The sequence below is a fragment of the Watersipora subatra genome, chromosome 8 (genome assembly GCF_963576615.1).
Source record: "Watersipora subatra chromosome 8, tzWatSuba1.1, whole genome shotgun sequence".
NCBI classification, from domain to species: domain Eukaryota; kingdom Metazoa; phylum Bryozoa; class Gymnolaemata; order Cheilostomatida; family Watersiporidae; genus Watersipora; species Watersipora subatra.
This window is the reverse complement of record NC_088715.1, coordinates 24,687,765-24,709,170: the sequence shown is the minus strand read 5'-3', so window position 1 is coordinate 24,709,170 and position 21,406 is coordinate 24,687,765. Positions and strand designations below refer to the sequence as shown.

General features: G+C 36.1%; 2 protein-coding genes across 2 annotated transcripts; both read right to left on the bottom strand.

Annotated features, from left to right (window-relative positions):
• Nucleotides 1-275: 275 nt before the first annotated feature.
• Nucleotides 276-4,781, bottom strand: LOC137402394 (kinesin-1 heavy chain-like). The gene is made up of 4 exons (XM_068088895.1): nucleotides 4,767-4,781; nucleotides 4,058-4,579; nucleotides 3,202-3,324; nucleotides 276-485 (listed from the first exon to the last, which is right to left on the bottom strand). Exons 1-4 carry the CDS (start codon nucleotides 4,779-4,781, stop codon nucleotides 276-278), a joined length of 870 nt encoding a protein of 289 aa, XP_067944996.1.
• A 2,100-nt stretch (nucleotides 4,782-6,881) lies between these two features.
• On the bottom strand, nucleotides 6,882-12,184 carry LOC137402393 (GRIP and coiled-coil domain-containing protein 2-like). Its single transcript, XM_068088894.1, has 5 exons — nucleotides 12,055-12,184; nucleotides 11,642-11,824; nucleotides 10,494-10,654; nucleotides 9,289-9,414; nucleotides 6,882-7,040 (listed from the first exon to the last, which is right to left on the bottom strand). Exons 1-5 carry the CDS (start codon nucleotides 12,182-12,184, stop codon nucleotides 6,882-6,884), a joined length of 759 nt encoding a protein of 252 aa, XP_067944995.1.
• Between the last annotated feature and the right edge of the window lie 9,222 nt (nucleotides 12,185-21,406).

The window sequence follows — 21,406 nt, the reverse complement described above, 5'->3', positions numbered from 1 at the left end:
TGTTTCATATTTTCTTTCACCACTGGAGGCGTACTAACCGGAGATTCCGATTGATGCGCCCTAACGGTGAAAAAAACCCCAAAATAGCCGCACCCTTATATAAGCCGCATGGATCAAAACATCAAAAAAATGTAGCGGCTAATAGTCCGAAAAGTACGGTAAATGGCCTGAAATTTGGGGATTATATGTAAGACTCCGTGGCATTGCAGCATGTCTCACGAGGGCATTTTTAAACCTGATGTAATAAATCATGACATAAATATTCTCTCATACAATCAATTTACCTTGTTCTCTGACAGCTCTTGGATTCTAGCGAGGAGTTCTGTTCTCTCACTTTCATAGCCTGCAATCCTTTCTTCATATTGGGATATCACCCCGGCTGATTCTTTACCTAGCCCTAGTACGAGGTCTTCAACTCTCCCTTTGGACTGTTCATTCAGCTTGTTAGCTGCCTCAAGTTGAGCAGCGAGGGCTGCCAGCTCAATCTGCACAAAAAACTGTCCTGGTCAGCAAGATACAACAACGCTGGTACCTGATTGTACTTGTGGTAAGCTGTCAGAAATTATGAGATCAACCAATAATTCACTCCTTTGTTCATCTTTGCCCCTCGCTGGAGTCATGTTAAAGATAAACTTACACAAAACTTTAGTAGTTTTTATCAGATCGTATCGATATTTTTTATATCATTTGAGATTGTTTAAAAAACACTTCCAGGATGTTTCTAAATTGAAATCGACAAGACTTGACCGCGGTTAAAACACTCAGAATTGGTGCCAGCATGTCATCAAGTATTCATGTAATCTAGCCACTTTACGCACCGCCATGGCCCTTTCAGGGCCACCAATCATTACAAGTTATCATTACCAATTATTCAAATTGCATTCCATCAATGTATCTTGAATAAATTGAATTATACAAGTTATAAAATTCAATTTATTAATATATATAATTTTATATAAAACTATATAATTCTATAAATTCTCATAATAATTTTATATAGAATTATATTTTAACAGATAAAATTTTATAATTCCAAATAAAATTATAAAATAAATTCAATCACAAAATTATTTAGTTGATAATACAATAAGCAAACAACTAGGCTACCTTTTGATTTTTGTCAAGGTCACTTGCATATGAACTTTCATTAGAAAAAATTACCGGTTGCTAATTATTGAAAACTCACCCCATATTATTCATTAGAATATTCTGTATCTAATTGTATATGGTTCATGGTGGTTTCTAGCAAAACTAAAGCAATAAAAAATAATCAACAGCAAATGTCTGTTAAAATGTGTGAAGGTTTTGAAATTTCTGATGGCATTGTAGTCGGACTTTCTAAGTAGCGCACCTGTTATTCTGTTCACGCTTCATCCGAAAGCGGAATGAGAATAAGTAAACCAATGGTGAGCAAGTCGCTGAACATAAAAAGGCATGTCTAACATGTCTAGCAAAAACAAGTGTTGATTTAGTGACTATAATTTCTTCAATACGTTATTCATTTATTCTTTTACTTATTTAAACGCAGAAAAAACATGTTTTTAATTGTTATAATTCAGTCCCTACGCTAACGAAATAGCAAATACCTATTAAACCATAACTGTCACGTACAGCTTTTACTGTATTTTCTAGGTAAATCAGACACGATGATTCCGATGTTGTACTCAAAATAAAGATTGGTCAGCTAACTTTCAGAGTAATGGAGGCTTTTTACAGCAATTTAATATCGGTCTCGAAAACAACACAATCGGCATAACAAGCTCCGCTCATAAATATGTGACGTAGCTTAGCTTTTTAGGAATAGAAGTTAGGGACGTTTAGACTGATTTAGAATTATAGAGATGGGTGTCTTAAAACCCATTATTATCTAAATTCAGCCTTCGAAATAATCTCAGTCTTTTATGAAAGGTATATAAACTATTTAAAATTGCTCGTAGTTTGTTACATGATGTTTAATAGGGTGAACACCGAAAAAAATAAGCTCAGAAACACGCGATTTTATCACAAGCTAGCGTTGTTATCGCGCTTTTTTGAGCTCATTTTTAAATATGCAATATTAAATAGCTTATTTACCTTTCAAAAAAGACAGATTATTTTGAAGGCTGAATTTAGATAACAATGGGTTTTAAAACACACATCTCTATCATTCTAAATCGGAATAAACATTCCCAGCTATCATTCCTAAAAAGCTAGGTTACGTCACGTATTTATGAGTGGAGCTTGTTGTGCCGATCATGTTGTTTTCAAAAAAGATACTAAAACGCTGTAAGAAGCCTTCATTAGTCTGAAAGTTAGTGGATCAATCTTTATTTTGAGTACAAAATCGGAATCAGCGTGTCTGATTTACCTAGTAAATACAATAAAAGCTGTAAAGCTGTAAAGAAAATTAATAATCATTAAAAAGAGGTTTTATTGGGGCCTTACTTTAGTGACACATAAATGAAAGTTTCAGTTAAACTGCATTCAAGGTCGCAGATAGAAATGGTTATAGAGATGTGCAGCGTGGCTATACGAGGTCTTATCCAAAAGTTGCCGGAATGGAGTTGTATACACTTGCATTTTCGTACGATGGAAAAAACCCATTGCAGCGTTTGCTGGGAAACACCTCCAGAGTGTTTTCACAAAATTTCAGGTTGCTATGACAACGCGTTTTCATGTGAGCCGACGATATGTCAAGGTCTGTCCGGTGCTTCCATCAATTTTTTAACAAATTTATCGTCATGTCTAATCAATCGGAACAGCGTATTTGCATTAAATTTTGAGCGAAATTAGGAAAAACAAGTACTCAGACAGTTCAAATGTTAATTATTGCTTATGGAGATGCTGCTCTAAAGAAAGCACAAATTTTTGAGTGATACAAACATTTTTGTGAAGGTAGAGACAGCGCTGAAGATGACGCGAGGTCTGGCAGACCAGCATCGGCAAGAACCTGCTTAACAATCGACAGTGTAAGGTCACTAGTCATGGCAGATCGACGTTTAACCATTAGAGAGATATCTGGAGAGGCTGGACTTGGTTTTAGAACTTCTCAAAAAGTTTCAACTGGCAATTTAAACATGAGACGAGTCGCAGCAAAGTTCGTGCCACGCTTGCTAACTGCTGACCAAAAGGAGCTGAGGATGCACGCATTCAACGATTTTAAGGAAGCTTTCATCATTTTGTCTATGATTAAAAGGTCAATAAAAGGTTATAAAAACGTACCTGGTGCTGACACTTGCTCTCCTCATACTCCTCCCTCAACACTTCCAGTTTTTTCTTCCACTCAGCGACAGTTGACTCATACTGTGCCTTCAACTCCTCACTTCTTGACGGCGCAGCCTCATTCTACAACAATGTATAATAAAACTAAAATATTATATGAATCATATAATTTATATGAAGTCTGAAGGGTTTTAGAATTTGTTACAAAAGCAAATCTCACAACAAAAATAGCTATGGGTGTCTTGTTATCGCACCGAGTTTTGTAAATCTAAAAAATACCAACTAAAAAATCTAAGTCTAGTGTGTGATGCCGTCTTTCAATACAAGTCATATTTTAAAACAACTTAAAAAAGGTAAAATAGCATGAAAATCGGCAGTGTAATACTACTGAAGTCGTTGGTTTGTTTATACATACAGAGATGAATTTCATAGATGTTACATTAGCTATAAGAAGCTACAGGAGTGTGCGTATTTTGATTGTTAGAAAACAAACCGGCATGTTCCCCATTCATGTGAAATGATAGCAAATGTCTGAAGCGTTTGACACCAAAGTAAACTGAGAAGATTTTTGAAGGATGATCTCTAACAATAGTTGGCCATTAAAATGCTAATCCTAGTTGACATTGTCTTTCATTACACAATCTACAGTGAACCATTTTCCATACAAAGCTATTTAAACACAATTAAAACAACATGTTTAAAAGTTGTAAATTATGTTCATGTTTTGACAACTTCAAGCGATTAACTTTATTATATTAATAGACACTTTTTGTAGTTGGGACATCCAGAAGTAAACAAATTTTCACACAGACAAATGTATTTACAGTTCATTTTGGGGAACAAAAAGTGTAGCTACCTCATGAATTTGCTTAGAAGACTTCTCCAACTGGGCCCTGATCAATTCATTTTCCTCCCTTTGCTTATCGCAGTCATCTCTAACGAGAGCCAGCACTTCCTCAAGGTTGTGATAATCAGCTGTCATTTTATCAAGCACCACCTGATGCTTGTCATAATCAGATGTAAGCTGAGCAAGCGCCTGCTTCTCCTTGTTATACTCAGTGACTACCTGTTCAAGCGATGCATTTTGCTTGTCATAATCGACTGTAAGCTGACTAAGCGCCTGTTTCTCCTTGTCATAATCAGCTCTGGCTTGCTCAAGCACCTCCTTTTGCTTGTCATAATCAGCTCTGGCTTGCTCAAGCACCTCCTTTTGCTTGTCATAATCAGCTGTAAGCTGAGCAAGCAACTCCTTTTGCTTGTCACAGTCAGATGTCATACTGGCAAGTAGCTCTTTCTGTTCATTGTAATCCTTTCGAAGAACATCCAGCTGCGATTTGAGATCACCATCACTGTGAGCTACAGAGAGGAAACCAGTCAGCTGAAATAGCAATGTCTGTCAAAATTGACGTTATGATTTATATAAAAGAAGTGATTGAAGCAAAAGGAATATGCCCTGGAACCAGACCGTTGTGTTGGTACACTGTAACGCGGTGCAACAGGCATCACTAACAATAACTAGATCTAATGGATATGTGGAAGAAAAAACAGGATTACAGGCTACATACCATCGAATACGACATATACATTGTACATAGCCCATGTCATGCAATCATGTTGCTCTACAAGACACTTACACATCTGTGATTGGTCGAAAGATTTTATTCCTAACAGACATAATTTCTACTCCATTTTATTCATGTTGACTGTAGTGCTAGCTGATACCATTAGTGAATCACACAAACATCGTTTGTTCTAACTAATATAAACTGGGACAAGTCCCGACATTGCAAATGGAGTACTGTACAGTATATTAAATGGCCTATATTGTCTTACACACATACTTCTAGGCTACAATATGCATATACAGTACACACGCGTAGAATATGGTTATACCTGCAATAAGGTACATTGAAATATTAGTTTTTACTATAATAGGAAGTCTCCGTCTGAAGCTATGCTAGGAACGATAGAAAAAATTGCCTTGCACAGGAATCAAACTCGGAGCATTGGATTCAGAAGCACACATGCTACCACTACACCACTGAGGTGTTTCACCACTTCAGAGGATGATTCTCAAATATATTGATTACTCATGATAGTCACAGTAATACAAGACTGGCAAGTCATGTATTACTGCACTAGTAGCACTAGTAATAACAAACCAAAAATGCTGGAAAACATTGTAGTGGCATTATTAATGCAAATTATTTGTCACGAAAAGTATTTCATCTGTTTTGCTTTACTCAATATTAATCAAGTTTCTTTCGCAAATTTATGTAGTGGTTTTTAAACATATTTATAAATCATATGTAATTATATTTCACCATCATGAAAGTTGAATGAGCACACAAGCAATATGATTGTAAAAACGTATTTCGCTCTTACAAGAAATTTATATGTCCAACTCTAATAAGCAAGTGTTTCTTACATTTAACAATATTTTACATTTTACTAAAAATCATTATAAACCGTTTATTGATGATTGTTTGAACATAACTGCAGTTTGGTTGTAGCGGGTATGTCCAAATTTGTATTGTCAAAACTAACCAGGCTTGTTCTAACGACGGTCGGGTGTAGTAACGATGGAAAATCTAGCAAAGATGTCATGACCTTTACACGACTGAGGCTGATTCCCCTTGGTCAATCAATCTATTTGTGAAAGTGAGATGTCATTTAGTAGCATCAGCCCTAATTGTAAAATTTGAAACCGCTGCCTTGCTTTTCAATAAATTCAGTGCAAACTCAACCTCAAAATCAAAACATTCTTAAAAAGGAAACAACTGAATAGATGTCAACAAAACTATAAAGCAATGTAACTGTCATGCCATAGAGTACTATATAATCTGGTAGATCACAGTCAATTTCTCCCATAGCATTTGGTAGCTGAAGATGTAAGACTGCAGTTTTTGGTGCTTTAATCAATTTCCTTTCAGCTCTGGTATATTTGAAACCTTTCCAATTTGTTCAACACTCGTATAGATATTATTGCTGGGTTGAAAATTTGCATTATAGTACAATTCTGATAGAGTTTAACACATTGCTGCCTTCGACGACTTCTGTCCCACATAATTGTATCAACTGCGAGGGGTAAGTTAAGGGAAACAGCCTATATCTACACTAAATGTTGGCTACATATTTCACCAGGCCTTTTATTAAAGACGAACTTCCACAAATTCTGGTGTAAATAAATAAGCATTTACATAAATATTTCATTTTACATTTTTATATAAATTACACAAAATAGAACACAGTTTATTCATCGTTTATATCCGCTGCACACATTGTCAAGCTTTGAAAAGCCATTAACTGCACTAATTCCCAAATAATTATCCAGATGACTGAGGGAAGTTTGTGTGGTTAAAATTAAAATGCTAACACATTGTTTTTCGTTAATTTATGTAATGTTGTGTAATGCCACTTCTGATTATATTTGCTATTATACTAATAATAACAATAATATTATAAAAAAAACTTTGTTATTAATAAAAGTATAATAAGAATAATATATAATGTAAAAGTATATAATATATATTGTCAGATTTAATAATATATTAAATATCCTTGTAATTTAATGATATATTAAATAATATAAGGTATCATAATATTAATTATCAAATAAAATATATATAATATGTATAACATTATAAAAATATAATAAATATATATAATAAATGTAGTGACTAACCGACTTCTCTCGGACTGCCCATTGAAGCCGGACTATCCGCTCTAGCATCTCCGAGTTCCTGTTTCATCTCAAGATACTTCTGTTTGAGCATCTTGAAACTGACTATGAGCTTTTCCTTCTTCTTGTTCGACTCTTCGAGCTCTACTTCAGTGCTCTGCAGACGATCAGCGGTAAAATGAGTATATGTGTAAACGTAGCAATTAAACAGATGCAATGAAGCTTCTTTATATCTTTACTTTTCCTAATCACTGTTTCCATGATGCGGTATTAGAGTTGTACGCCAGTTGTGTTACCATGTGAATTAAGTGTTTCTATGGACATTGGCATGATGCGAATTGACTCCGACGCCTTTTTGAAAAAAGGCGTGGAATTGTACACAATAAGTTAATAATTAGTGACGCAAACATGAGAAACTCGATCGAGAAAGGACGACAGAAGTATTGAAAATGTTTAAAATTGAATAGCTGGCGCGGTATTTTAATGCGAATATTTCTTTATTCACAAGCGTGATGAATTCGATAAAGCTTTGTGAATCGCAAAACCCGCTTACGTTGCGGATTTACGTCATTTCCATGATGCGGTTAACTTGCGGATTGGCTCAAATTTGCGAATCATGCGCGTCATGGAAATGCAGAGATTGTTTCAGTAGATATAAATAAAACAAACACCCTATACTCTGAGAACCAGAAATAAGTCACGGCACAGGAAAGAGATTGAGAACATGCGGAGAAAATTTACTTCATAATATGCCATAACAGTAATTACTTTTAGTGTAAGGGTTAAGTTTTACGAACACGGCAAAATGAGAAGCCAAACCCTAAATCGACGCACCAAATTCATAGCAACAGCTATGACCCTAAGAGAAAGACTGTTCCTTCAATGTAACATGAAAGTTTGCTAAACAACTCTCAAACAATACAGCAAGTCTTTTACCACTAAAAAATTATACTATAAAATATTATAACAATAATAATTATAAAACACTATGAAAATTATTTATTTGAGCCATCTGCTCTTATAACAAAAAAGAATGAAGAAATGCCATGCTATAAAGCATATTATTTATATTATCAGCTAAAATCATAGGTCAACAGGCAAATTGGTTCACGCAGGTATTGGCAGACTATTAGCAAGATATTGTATTTATACGCGCACCCACACAGACTTGAGTGAAAATTACTACCCATGAGAGATGCTAGAAGTAGTTGTGTGAAAGAATGTCTATGATAAAAATACAAATGCAAATTTAGACACCTCAACCAGTTTTGGAAGCCTAACGGAGTAGATTCACTAAAAAGCCTAAAGGTTGACTTGCAATAAAATTCACATTACAGTTATTTGGTACCAAAAGATTCACCATGTCTTGCTCTGTTGCGTTGTAGGTGCCAAATATGTGGAAATGTGATTACAAGCTCTTAAAAGCTCAAAATAATAATGCCAGCCATTTTACCGAAAATTGCCGATATTGCTTCATGATATGTATACAGTATTTCTTCAATTCCAATCTCTATCTAGAACATTTTTGTTACATATTTTATTTTGCCAACATTTTAACCAGCATTGCTATGCAAAAATTCAATGGATCTATACATTGTGCGATGATAAAGCTATGTGAAGCTACGATCGATGCGAAGCTAAAACAATCCTCCACAATGTTCCTTACTCTTACAAACCATTACTTTCACCACTATCAGAGACACTGCTGCTACTTTAATTATCTGTATAATCACAAAATCTGAATTGGCTATAATGTCATCAACATAACTAATTACCTGACTCGCGCGCGGTACTTAATGAGCTCACACAAAAAATGTTCATTTTCAGATTAGAAATTCTCAAATAAAAGTTTAAAATTGCTTTGTTGTTATAGGCTAATTTTATAGAGAAATCTTCGGACAACACATTCAATTTCATAAAAATCTTGAAGACCGTGGGTAATGCTGTCAATGAATAATAAAATTAAGTTACCACGCAATTGCTGGGAAAGTCGCAAAAATGCGTCTATGGCAGTCGACTCTAGAAAACGCATAAATGTGTTTACGGCAGCGAAAGGGTTAAAGCTACTAAGTATTGAAATTTTATGTAGGTTTATTGGGATACTGTTACAGTGTGATGAACATATATATTTAATTGATTATTGACCACAGGCGGTATAAAATATTGGTAATTGTAGGGTGGTTTACAAAAACCTAGTATTATAATCAGAACATTTTATGAGAATCTGTTGCAAAGAAGGACATCTTAGTTCATAGAAATTGTAAATTTGAATCGCAAAAATAGAAAATCCATGGAACTTTATATTTGATTGTTATGGTAACTGGTGTGTTGATATATCTCGCAAACAACAATCAAGACAAAATGTTAACCTATAGAATCTTGTATGAAGACATGTTACTGGTTACCTCCTGTTGCTTTACAAGTGTCTTGTGCTGCTCTGAGAGCGTCTGATACTCCAACTGAATAGTCTTGACACTTTCCAGAGTGCTTGAATGTTGCAGCTTCAAGCATTCATTTTCTTCCCTGAGTCCCTGTCCAAGTACTTACTGGTTAAATGGCTAAGTACAGAACATTCAATTACCTATTGGTGTGTCGTAACAACGCCAGGTCTTAATAGAGCTCATTAGACAAATCCTTGTACTGGATATTTGAAATTGGCTCTGAGCGAAGATATTTAACCTGCAATTGAACATCTTCAATCCAAAGCAATAGAGTTGCGAATGAGGCTAACAGGATGCAATATACAGTAAAATCATAGAGACAAGGAACACTAAAACATTTAGAACAGCTGCAATGCTGACTTGAGGTTAGTTCTAAAAATATAAAGATTTATTTACAGTAGATGCTCCTATAGTGTAGACTTCCTATAGTGTAAATTCCAGTTAATGTAAATAATTTATGTAAAGTCTTTGCTTCGCATTACGTAAGAAATGTCATATAATGTAAAGCGTCAAGTTGGTCAAGTTCTCAAATTCGAGTTGAATTTCCATTTGACAACAAGAGCCCTATAGTCGGTCTTGAAAATATTGTTTACTCTCTTGAGCATTTGAGAAACAAATCACCTTATAGAGGTATCTCTAATCTCTATCATATTTTTAGTACCCTGGCAGCCTAATGCGAGATTGTCAGGTGGGCCGATAAAGCACATAGAATAATTATGTGCACAATTATTCAGAAGTACATAAAAGCAATTGATTCAGGCAAGTGTTAGAGTGTCGGTCTATCAATCTGAATATCAACAATTGAAGTCTCGTTAAATGCTATCTTACATACTAACTTCTAAACCTTGCTTTAAAAATGGCAAAATGATATGTCAAAGGTTAGGCCAAAGGATAGGTCAAAGGTTAGGCCAAAGGATAGGTCAAAGGTTAGGCCAAAGGCGTGAGTTTTGGAAGACCTTGAAAGGCAATTTACTTTAACATGTATTTACCCTTCGCATAACATGAAATCCATACAACATAAACCTTCTTGGAATGGATTAAGTTGTAGAAGCGTCTACTATAGCAATAAAAAATCAAGGATTAATCCAGCAGTTGCCAAACCAATTAGTTGATTCGGATAAACTAAACCTCTAGCTATATGGTTGGCTCAGCTCATTTACATAACCCACCACAAGCTGATTGGTCAGACTAGCTACTTTGGTTTCCATCTCCTGCACTTGATTGTCTCGTTCCGTGGTGCTTTGCTCAAGGGTTCTCTGTAGCAGCTGATAAGCTTCAACTGCGGATAGCCTCTCCTCTTCTGCTTCCTCATATTTCTCCTTCAACTCGTCTATAACAATAATATGATAGTTTTAATAGAGGATAACAACCAGCGCAAGATTGTATGATAATGTAAAACAACTAAGAGAACTTAAAAATGTAGGCTAAAAAAGGTTTAGTAGCTGCCATCATAGAATCCACTAGAAAACATTGTTGGGCACATAATCACCGAGAAATTACAAAGGTTCTTTTTCTTATGTGATGCTTATTCTCAACAAAATTCCAATGTCATATTATATTATAACATATACTATATTACCATCCTTAATAACAATGTCATATTATATTCTAACATATACTATATTAGCATCATTAATAACAATGTCTTGTTATATTATTGTTTGAGAAAGTTGCCACATAAACAATAAAAGCTGTAAAAAAGTAGTCATCTTTTTTTTTTTAAATGAACAGTTTTATGTAGTGCAACAAACTCGGAAAATATACCCATTGTGTGCAGTTGCTGCACCCACCTATAGCCTACATAGTACATGCACCAACAGACCATTAAAATATAACATAGCGATGTACCAAGGCCTTGAATATACAAAGATATTTTTGAAGTTCTCTGCCACTACAGGGTAACCTTTTTTCTCATGAAAACCAGTGCATACACCTTTAGAACAGGATTTAGAATAGCCTCACTAGTCACTGCTTTCTTCCATGCATCTAGGTATGTGTTATAAGAAGCACAGCTACATTTTATATCCGCAACACTTTAGACTTCTAACATGCATAACCTTGCAAATCCTCCAACAAATTAATTGCTTTGGCTAAATAATAATATTCATAGGATCCAAAACAAAGGTTTTTATGAGAAAATTGTCACCTTGTAAGAGCAAACAGCTTTAAAATTGCATTTATCGTCTGAAGGCTACCGAAACCTATCTTTTAGTGGAAGTCGTATTGTCCCTATCTCCGATTTTAAATTCAACAAAATAATTTGAAAACAACGAAAAAATTTATTTATTTAGTTTTCGATCAGACTATTTTAACGAACCGAGTTGCTCTTGTACTGACTCATTCTCCTTCCTCAGTTCCGTCGTTTCCTGTTGAAGGCTAGAAATTTCTTGCTCTAATCCTTCTTTCTCTCGTCTTGTAACATTTAGCTGCCCTTCAAGTTCATCTTTCTGTTGTAGGACTATTTCTACCTCACCTGAACTACTAGACTTCTTGGACAATTCTGGTTGGGAAAAAAAACATAAAAAATAGATTATCTCAAAATGGTTTGGCCTAAAGTGTGAATTTATTAAAACATACAAAATGGTTCATCAGCTAAGCACTTAGTGTTAGATTTTACTTTCGTTAGATTCAAAAAGTCAGTGTGCTTGATACTGTTAATAATTCAAGATGGCTACTTAAAATTAAACCTTGACACACAAGCGAACACCAAGAACTAGGCGAATCATCTACCTTCTATCTTTGCTTTGGCCTTGCCCACGAAAAGTGTTTGACGCTTGGCAAATTTAATGAGGTCTTCTTTTGAAAGGCTCTCCAATTTGCCTCCCCCGCCTGAAGGCGTGGGAGGTGACTCCGCTGACATTGGCTACAATATTCATCACACACTTTAATAATGTGTGTGTAAGATGACTAAGATCGGACTCTCAATCCTAAGTACCATTTACCAATCGAACTAATAGGTTTAGGGCAGCTACAGCGTGTAAAAGTCCAGACACACAATCGCTAAATTCATTATGACGATATTTAAGATGGTGAAGTCAAAACTAATCACAGCGTTTGTGCCCTGATCAAGCCTATATAAATGAAAATACAAGCCTATTCTCTAACACTCAACAATCAGTGCTAAAAATGGCAGAAAATCTAAAACTTTCCTCACTTACATGTTATTACTCCAATTAAACTACTTTTTTGCAACACAAATGAAAAAAGCTCATTGTGTCGACCTGGCTCAAAGACACTGGTCAAATAATCGTAGCCAAAAATTGCCCTATTTTCTGTTTATTCTCATGGCCTTGAACTTGTAAATGCATATGCACGTTATGCTAAAATTATATTGTAAACCCAACTATAATATAATGATAAACTATTATGCAAAACTAGCATGAAAAGATACCGGCTGGTATACATTATTGTTTATGATGTCATAATGTAATTGACAAGAGCAAGTTAATCTTCATGTATAACATAGAGTTTGCTCAAGGCTCCATGGGAACATGTGCAGTGCATGTTATAGAATAGGAATGTTCATCAAAACATATAAATTAATTATCCAGCAATCACAAAATAATTGTAGAATATGTTAAAACAGAAATGAATGAGCATTTTGCAGCAGCAAAAGCTGTGTAAAAGCTATACAAAAATTTCTGGCTCTGAGAAGCCAGGAAAAATAATCGTTAAATAAATTTGAAGGAACTAGTATAGATAATAGTGTTCAATGTTAAAAATCTTGAAACAACTTATAAATTTAATACATGGGTGCATCTTTAATACAGATTGCGGAGGCTCGAGAATAGGCTGGAGAGCCTATCACAACTACCTATCTCAAGTCATCAGTAAAAGAGACAACTTTGACCACGAAAATATGCTACATATTAAATATAATATATAATAGAAAATAATACTATAAACTGACGGGAAATAAGCTCATACAGTGGCAAACCAAAACAAAACGTAAGTTATTTAAAATAAGACTATAAAAAAATTTGAATTTAAAAATGGCAATGCACAGGCTTGGAAAAGATGTGTGGCATGCTAAGTTTTCCCAAAAAGGGAACTTTAAATTATATGCTACTTGGAATTGCTTGAAGATATGAAAAAAGGCAAAGATGATTGGTCAAATAATCATAGGCCACACAAAAAAGCAGCCATCAGGGAGTAGAGAAATTAGAGCCAACCATTAAGCATTTTTAGCAGCTTATCATGTGTTAGATTTAAACCTGTTTAAACCTGTACAGTATTACGTAACAGCAATTAAACCCTGAAATGTTAGTGGAGCGTCAAGTCTCGAATTAACTAAGAACAAAAACTAAAATTGTTTGTATTTCAGTTACAAAAATAATAAAACTGAAAATTCTGAAATATATTAGATTGAGCAAAATATCAGAAATAAAACTAGGTTAAATATTGTATCTCTTAACTGCAATCATAAGTAGTAAGTAGTGGCAAAAGGCATCAAGCCATAGATACTGAATCAATAATGGGTTTATTCCACAAAAAATGACCTGAAATCATATGTTTAAAAGTTATGGACTACACAATCTGATTGCAGCTATAAAACAGACCCTAGAAATGTCGCCAGGAGGTTTGGCTGCAAGTCGTCTTTATCACAAAGAGAAATGACTGCGTATCGCTTATGCAATTGTGTATTGATAAAAATGCAGAGAATAATTATAAGTTTTGTGATCTTGTGCAGGCCTCTTTGATTACCCATTGTGTGTACCCACTAGAGGAAAACTGTTTCACGTATATTCAGGCACAACATACTTTTCCTGCAAACTTGAAGGAAGGATGTATGAAGCATTCTTAACTCTTTTACAGACATAGCGACATTATTGTCATTTAGCGATGCTGATGGGCAGAGCGACTATTGTCGCCACACAAACGTTGTTTATAAATTGATTTCTGGTTAGCTTATTGCCTGTGTTGGTTTAATTTTTGACCAATAGTAAACTACCATAAATTGTTCTCTGTTAACAACTACAAAAATGAGCTGTTTTGAGAAAGAAAAAAAAACAATTGTTTTTGCAATACTAAACGAACGAAAAATCCAAAATTAAAACGTTTTTAAATAAAATTGGGAATTTTATGTAGCTTGTTTCTGCTTTCTGAATGTTTTTTCCAGAGTGCAACAATTTTCTTTTACCGTCATGGCGTCCTCCAAATGCTGTATGTAAGGCTATAGAGAAACAAAGATAAGCACATAGTGTCAAGACTGCGGTGTAGGCCTCTGCAAGGGCAAATGCTTCCAAAAGTCCCATAGCTAGAGAAACAGTTATACAAATTGATTTGATACATGTTTAATTGTATTTACCTGTATCTAAAATCATAATACACATACAATATCATAAATAGGTGTGTATCAATGATTTTTTTTTAAATCGATTTGTGAAAAATTAATTTGCCCAAGAGATCTCCAATAGCCCAAAAAACCCACCTGCGAACACGTTAAGCAGTATTAATTCACAATAAGTAAGAATGTCATGTAACTTCTAAGAATTGTGTGGCGTCATGAGAAACTGTTACAAGAATCTGGATTTATTTTATTAATACTCTTTCAGGCAACCGAGCGTGTTATATCTTTACATAGCACACATCCTACACAGTATCTTTATTGGTACCACACCTGACTGGATGAATAATAGGACAACAAACAATGGTAATAAATCGTGGCACATGTAGTACCTGAGTAAGCGAATTCAAAGCCTATCGGTTGAGCTAAATTTGGCTCAGCTCTGGCCACAATGCCTTAGCTCCAGAGCAAAAACAACAAAATTCGTGGTAATCTGGTATTTAAAACTATATATAGAGCGTACTATGGAGTCCTAAAAATATGATTCTTAAGATAAGATTGATTTCTGAGGTTTAGAACTCAAGCTTTATATCAGTTGCAATCTCTATTTAATTAGTGGTTCTTTCTAGTATTATCAGTGCAAATTCGATGTCATTTGCACAACAAGACAAACCAACCAATGGTGTCAGGAAGGTGCATTTTTATTAAAGTTTTGAAAGGTGCATTTTTTCAAATTTGCTCTTCCAAATGCATAAACGATGACACACTATTCAAATGTTATTAATTAATTTATTGACTAAGAAATACACTTTCAATGTTCATGTTTGTCAGAGAAAGAGAGATGTTGTATCAAGTACTTTAGAGTTATCTTTCAACTATTGTATCGGTATTATATTTGCATACTTTGTCTGTCCCATTTTGTGCTTTTCTGTCAATAAACAGATTCCTGTCACCTATCTCCTAGATCGCTTAATGGTGATTATCTCTTACTTTATCAGAAGCATCCACCAACAATAGCACAAAGTAGCCAGTACTAATACTACCTCATGAGAACTTTTGTGTTACTCTTTTGCTAGGAAACCTCTTTCATCTAAACTTCTTTCAGTTGACGCTGAATATGGCAAAGTTTAACCCACCAACAGACTTTGACCCAGAGAAACGGAGTGAGTAGTCTACTAAATGGGGTAGATTTTGTAGCCTGTTACAGCTAGATAAGCAAGAGAATCAACTGCAGATAAATACTTTGCTGTATACCATGGGATCTAAAAACGAGACAACTTTCAATTGCTTGGGACTGCCTGTAGATGATAAACAAGATGATAAAAAGGTGAAAGAACGGTTTGACAAGTACTCTTCCTCAAGGATAGGTACGTTGTATTTGAGAAAGCGACATTTTTCAGATGTGATCAGCTTCCTGGTGAAGCTGTTGAAAAATTTATATGGGCAATAAACTACATGGCGGATAGATGTGATTTCGAAGATTGTAGAGTAGATTAGAGATCGTATTGTAGAAGGCATGGCAGACAAGGATGTTAGCGGAGAAATGCAAAAAATGGAACTGGACCAGCTTACTGAAGAAAAGACAGTTGCCATGGCGAGGCAAGCTGAGCAAGTGGAGCGTCAGATGAAGTTGTTAAGTTGCAGTGAGGATAACACCTCTGTCAACACTATCCATGGCGATAGTCATCAGAGACGAGAGCCGCAATAGCCATCATCCGCCACTACCCTCTGACCATCAGCGTCAAGGGTAACACCAACCAAGTAAAAAATGTGGTTACTACCAGCATTCTAGAGGAAGCTGCCCTGCTCTGTGCGCTGTTTGACGGAGATTTTCGAAAGTAGGACGTTTTTTGAAAGTATGCTTGATGCCAACCAGTAAGCCTGAACCAGATTCCAACAGCAGTTGATGAGGTAGAAGCAGAGATAGAGAAGGTCTTCCTAGGTGAAGTCAAGGACAACCAGAATTACAGTAATTCATAGATGCAAAGTATCGATGTGCACATGGGTGAGCCAGAGCTTGTATTAGTGAAGTTCAAATTTGACACTGGTTCTGAGGTTTATGTTGCACTTAGTAGCCTGTGAGCAGGTCAAAGCTTACAACCAAATGAAAATATTTTAGTAGGGCCTGGAAATATTAGAGTAGGTTGTGTGTAAATAATGCTGAGCAGTATGAATGTTTATATGTAGTCGACCAGAAAAAAAGCTTCGCTAAGTAGAAACGCATGCCTTGAGTTAGGTCTGGTAAAAGTCCATTGTAATGTTGACCATGTGCATGCTAGTAACCATTTTAAATGTGAAGCCATTTCAGAGTCTGGGCTGCTTGAAGCAGGAGGCTGATATCATGCTGCGAGCAGTTTGTTGACCAAACAACGTGAACATGCCAAGTACCGTACCTTATCTGTTGCTCGACCATGTCAAATCAGAACTAGAAACAATGTTTAAGGAGAATGTAATCTTCTCAGTTGATAAACCGAGTGATTGATGCTCTCCGATGGTGGTTGTGACAAAGCTAAACTCCCATATCCGTATTGACTATACTACGTTGAACAGACAAGTCAAGAGAGAAATCTATCTGATGGCCAATGTTGAGTCGAGCCTGGCAAAGCTACGCATTGGGAAGCTGTTTACCAAGCTAGACATGAACTTAAGATTTTTCTAAATTCCATTAACCTTCGAAGCCACAATGCTGATAACAACCCTCACACCATTTAGCCGTTTTGCTTTTAGTCGGCTGTTGTTCAGACATGAGATTTACTCAAAGATAGTATCAAGCGTACTGGATGGCATTGATGGAGTTATCTGCCACATGGATGCTACAGAGTCTGTGTTGTGTTAGATCGTATGGTACAAGTCGGTATGACCCTAAATGCGTCTAAATGTCAGTTCTCCTGTCACAGCATCAAATTTAAAGGCCATCTAATAAGCTCTAATGGCATTAAACCTAACCCCAATGCCATTCAGGGCATCCAGAATTTCGTGACACCAAACAATATGAGTGTGAAGCTTTCTTGGCATGGCCAACCGACTTAGTAAGCTCACTATGTGTTTAGGTGATCTTGGTACACCGCTCAGAGACTTGCTCTGCAAAGACCGTCCGTGGTGCTGGGGGACCAGCAAGCTAAAGCCTTCACCAACATCAAAGGCGAGCTATCCTGACCAGTAAAGCTGAGGGGATACAATCCAACTCGCAAAACTATCATCCAGTCAGATGCATATAGGAATGGCATCAGTGCTGAATTACTGCAAGTACAACCTGCTGGCACACTTCATTTAGTCTACGCCGCAGCACGAGCACTTACCAACACAGAACAAGGATATGCCACAATTGAACAGGAAGCCCTCGCCATCGTGTGGGCTTGTGAAAAGTTCAGAAATTACATTAAAGGCATGACTATTAGTATTCAAACCGACCACAAACCGCTCGTGGTTTTATTTAGTAACACAGAACTCAACAAAATGTCTGCTCGCATTCACGATTCGGCATGCGCATGTTACGCTTCCGGTACTGGACGGATTACATTGCTGGAAAACAAAATATTGTGGCTGACGTGCTTTCCCGTTCAAAGGGTGTTCCTACTGTGAAGCACATAGCATTCGTTGGAGAAGTAGAAAATCATGATCATATTGCTCTGCTTTACTCCGCCTCCTATCAGAGTCTCAGCAAACTCATAGTCACAGAAGAATTGCGAGGTATTGTTGAAAATTCAAGTCTCAGCAAACTCATAGAGTCACAGAAGAATGACAAGGTATTGTTGAAAGTTCACTACTTTGTTAATACGTCGTGGCCTACGTACATGACTTCTGATGACTCAATGGTACATCACTTTTTAAGCATTGCTCTAGGATAACCATGATTGATGGAGTACTCGTTCTCGATGATCAAATAATCATTTCTCTCGCTGATCATCTCGAAATATTACAGAAAGTTCACCAAGGTCATCTAGCATTAATAAAAGGAAATAGAGCAAGAAAGTCAATTCAGTGGCATGGTATGTTGCAAAAGATTGGGGAAATGGTACACTGATGTGAATTGTCCTGAAAAGTAGCCCAAGATCCTCCAAAACCACAGATGAGACCAGAGTTCCCATCTCGCCCATGAGAGCATGTAGGTAGTGATCTATTTTATTTTAAGGACCGATGAGAGCATGTAGGTAGTGACCTATTTTATTGCTATCTATTGCTAGTTGATTATTATTCTCAATACGTCGAGGTCACCTTGCTGAAAGAACTCAACAGCCTGGAGACCATTGATCACATGGAAGGCATCTTCGCACACCTCGACAATCCTGAGCTATTGGTTTTAGATAACGGGCCGCAGTACTCTTCGATAGAGTTTCAAAGATTTGTCACCGGCTATGGTTTCAAACACATCACTGAATCGCCAAAGCACTCACAAGTCAATGGTGCAGATGTGAGAGCCATTCAGACGATAAATACCATGCTGAAAAAAGAGACCGACCCTTATCTTACATTGCTAGCTTACCGTACATCACCCCTTGAAAATAGAATATGCCCTGGAGAGCTGCTTATAGGCCGACAACTCTGATCAACTATACTAGCACTCCCTGTTATGCTGAAGTTCTTTAAGCCTAACCTTTGATGCATTCGTGCTCAGGAGGCCTAGAGAGAGAAAGGCAAGACCTCCTATGGCTACCAATGCCGAGCCAGAGAACTGCCACCGCTTGCCCCTGGACAACAGGTCTTTGTTCTAGATTTAAACCGTGAAGCTGAAGTAGCAGCAGCTGTCCCAAATGCTCTTCGATACGAAACTCAGGTGGAACTTCAATTCATCGTAACCGAATCAGCACACGATTGATCGGAGTTATAGCAGACGGTAAAGGTCATAACATTCCTAAGGAGCATTATATATCGAGGTCTGGCCATACGGTTAGACAGCCTGTCAAGCTCGACTTACGAATCTAACAGCACGGTGTCAGCCCCCTGATTCAGATATTAGCACTCAAGGTTCTGTAACTTTTGTAGGTCGATGTAATCATGTTGATAACATTGTGGCAATCATTTTTAAATCAATGTCTTTACGTGATTATTACACTCTTAATGTTCATGTTTGTCAGAGAAAGAGAGATTTTGTATCACGATACTTTCAGGTATCTTTCAACTATTGTATCAGTATTATATTCGCATACTTTGTCTGTCTCACTTTGTGCCTTTTTGTCAATGAACAATTTTCTGTAACCTACCTCTTGGATCGCTCCACGTTGATTAATCTTATATTTTATCAGAAGCATTTACCAAAAATACTGCAAAGACTATAAATTAATGTTAACAATCTTTCGATGAATTAAGGGAAACTGTACCAACATCGACAATTCCGAACCTAGACAAGTCCCAATCTCGACAGAGGTTGGTCCGAATCTAGACAAAGCTTGGTCCGAACATCGACAAAGGCTGATGCAGTTTTACAATAATTTAATCTTCAACAAATAATAAATGTCTTTTTGCAGTTCTATCCTCACTTTAAAAAATAAAAATCAAAGCTACTCACTGAAGTTTAGATTTCAAATAAAACATTTTGCTAACATTACAGTCAACCATATTTATGATTGCTACTTGTTTTAGTATTCGTTCTATATTTAGGTTGGGCAAAATATTGTTAGACCTACATAAGCTGGGGAGTGCTGCATCAAATGGATCACAAAATATTTTTGCGCAAATAAATCTTTTACATATAAATCGCTCATTTACTAAGAAAATAGTAGATGGTAAAATAGTAAAACTGCTGTCGAGATTGGACCAACCGTTGTCGATATACAAACTCGTCGAGTTTCAAACCAGTCGAGGTTCGGACTATAAACCGTCGTATATGTCGTCATAAAAATATTTCCTTTTCTAATGAATGAGTGTTAAACATAAAGCAGACTGTCTATATAACATAATTTACGCCTCGGGGTTATGCCTTTCAACTGTGTATAATTTAAGTTTACTTTTACAGGTAATGCTAATTGTCGCAGGTTGAAAGATTTAAGTGAGGTATAATTCATGGTTTATAGTCCTTCATGGTTTATTATTCATTATTATATTCATTATTCATGGTTTATACTTCACTTAAATCATTCAACCTGCGACAATTAGCATTACCTGTAAAAGTAAACTTAAATGATACACAGTTGAAAGGCATAACCCCGAGGCGTAAATTATGTTATATAGAGAGTCTGCTTTATGTTAACACTCATTCATTAGAAAAGGAAATATTTTTATGACGACATATACGACATCCCGTCGTGGCCTCACACGCATGAAAGTTATTTTACAAAAAGAAGTAGGTGTAACAACAAAAAAGAGAAAAATGCTACATGGCGAGAAGTTATCTGAATAAACTTAGATAAATCAATATCTTTGCAAATAGCTCTTTTGCAGAAAGACGTTCAAAGAACTATTGTGGAGAATAGCTCTTTTAGAAATTGCTTTTTATAACAGCTCAGTTATGTTTTTTTTTCTGTTTTGCATTTATAATGACAAAAAACATTAACTCCTGAAGAAATACAGCAGCTGTGATGTAATTTTTCAATTTTGCTGCTTTCCTCTAGCTGGCAGTTTTAGAATACGCTCTGACACTGTTACGAGGCGTATGCCAGCAGGAAGATTCGTTTTCGTATCCTGGAGCACGAATTTTTCAAGAAAGTCAGCAGTCGTTTTCGGCCACTACGAACAAAAACACAGCGCGAAACGTACAACTCGAAAGCATACAGCAGCTTCTGATTTGCTTTCTGATTCACTTGACCGACTAGCTTTAGCCAAGGTGCTTGGCTCGCACAGAAATTTGCGCTCTACATA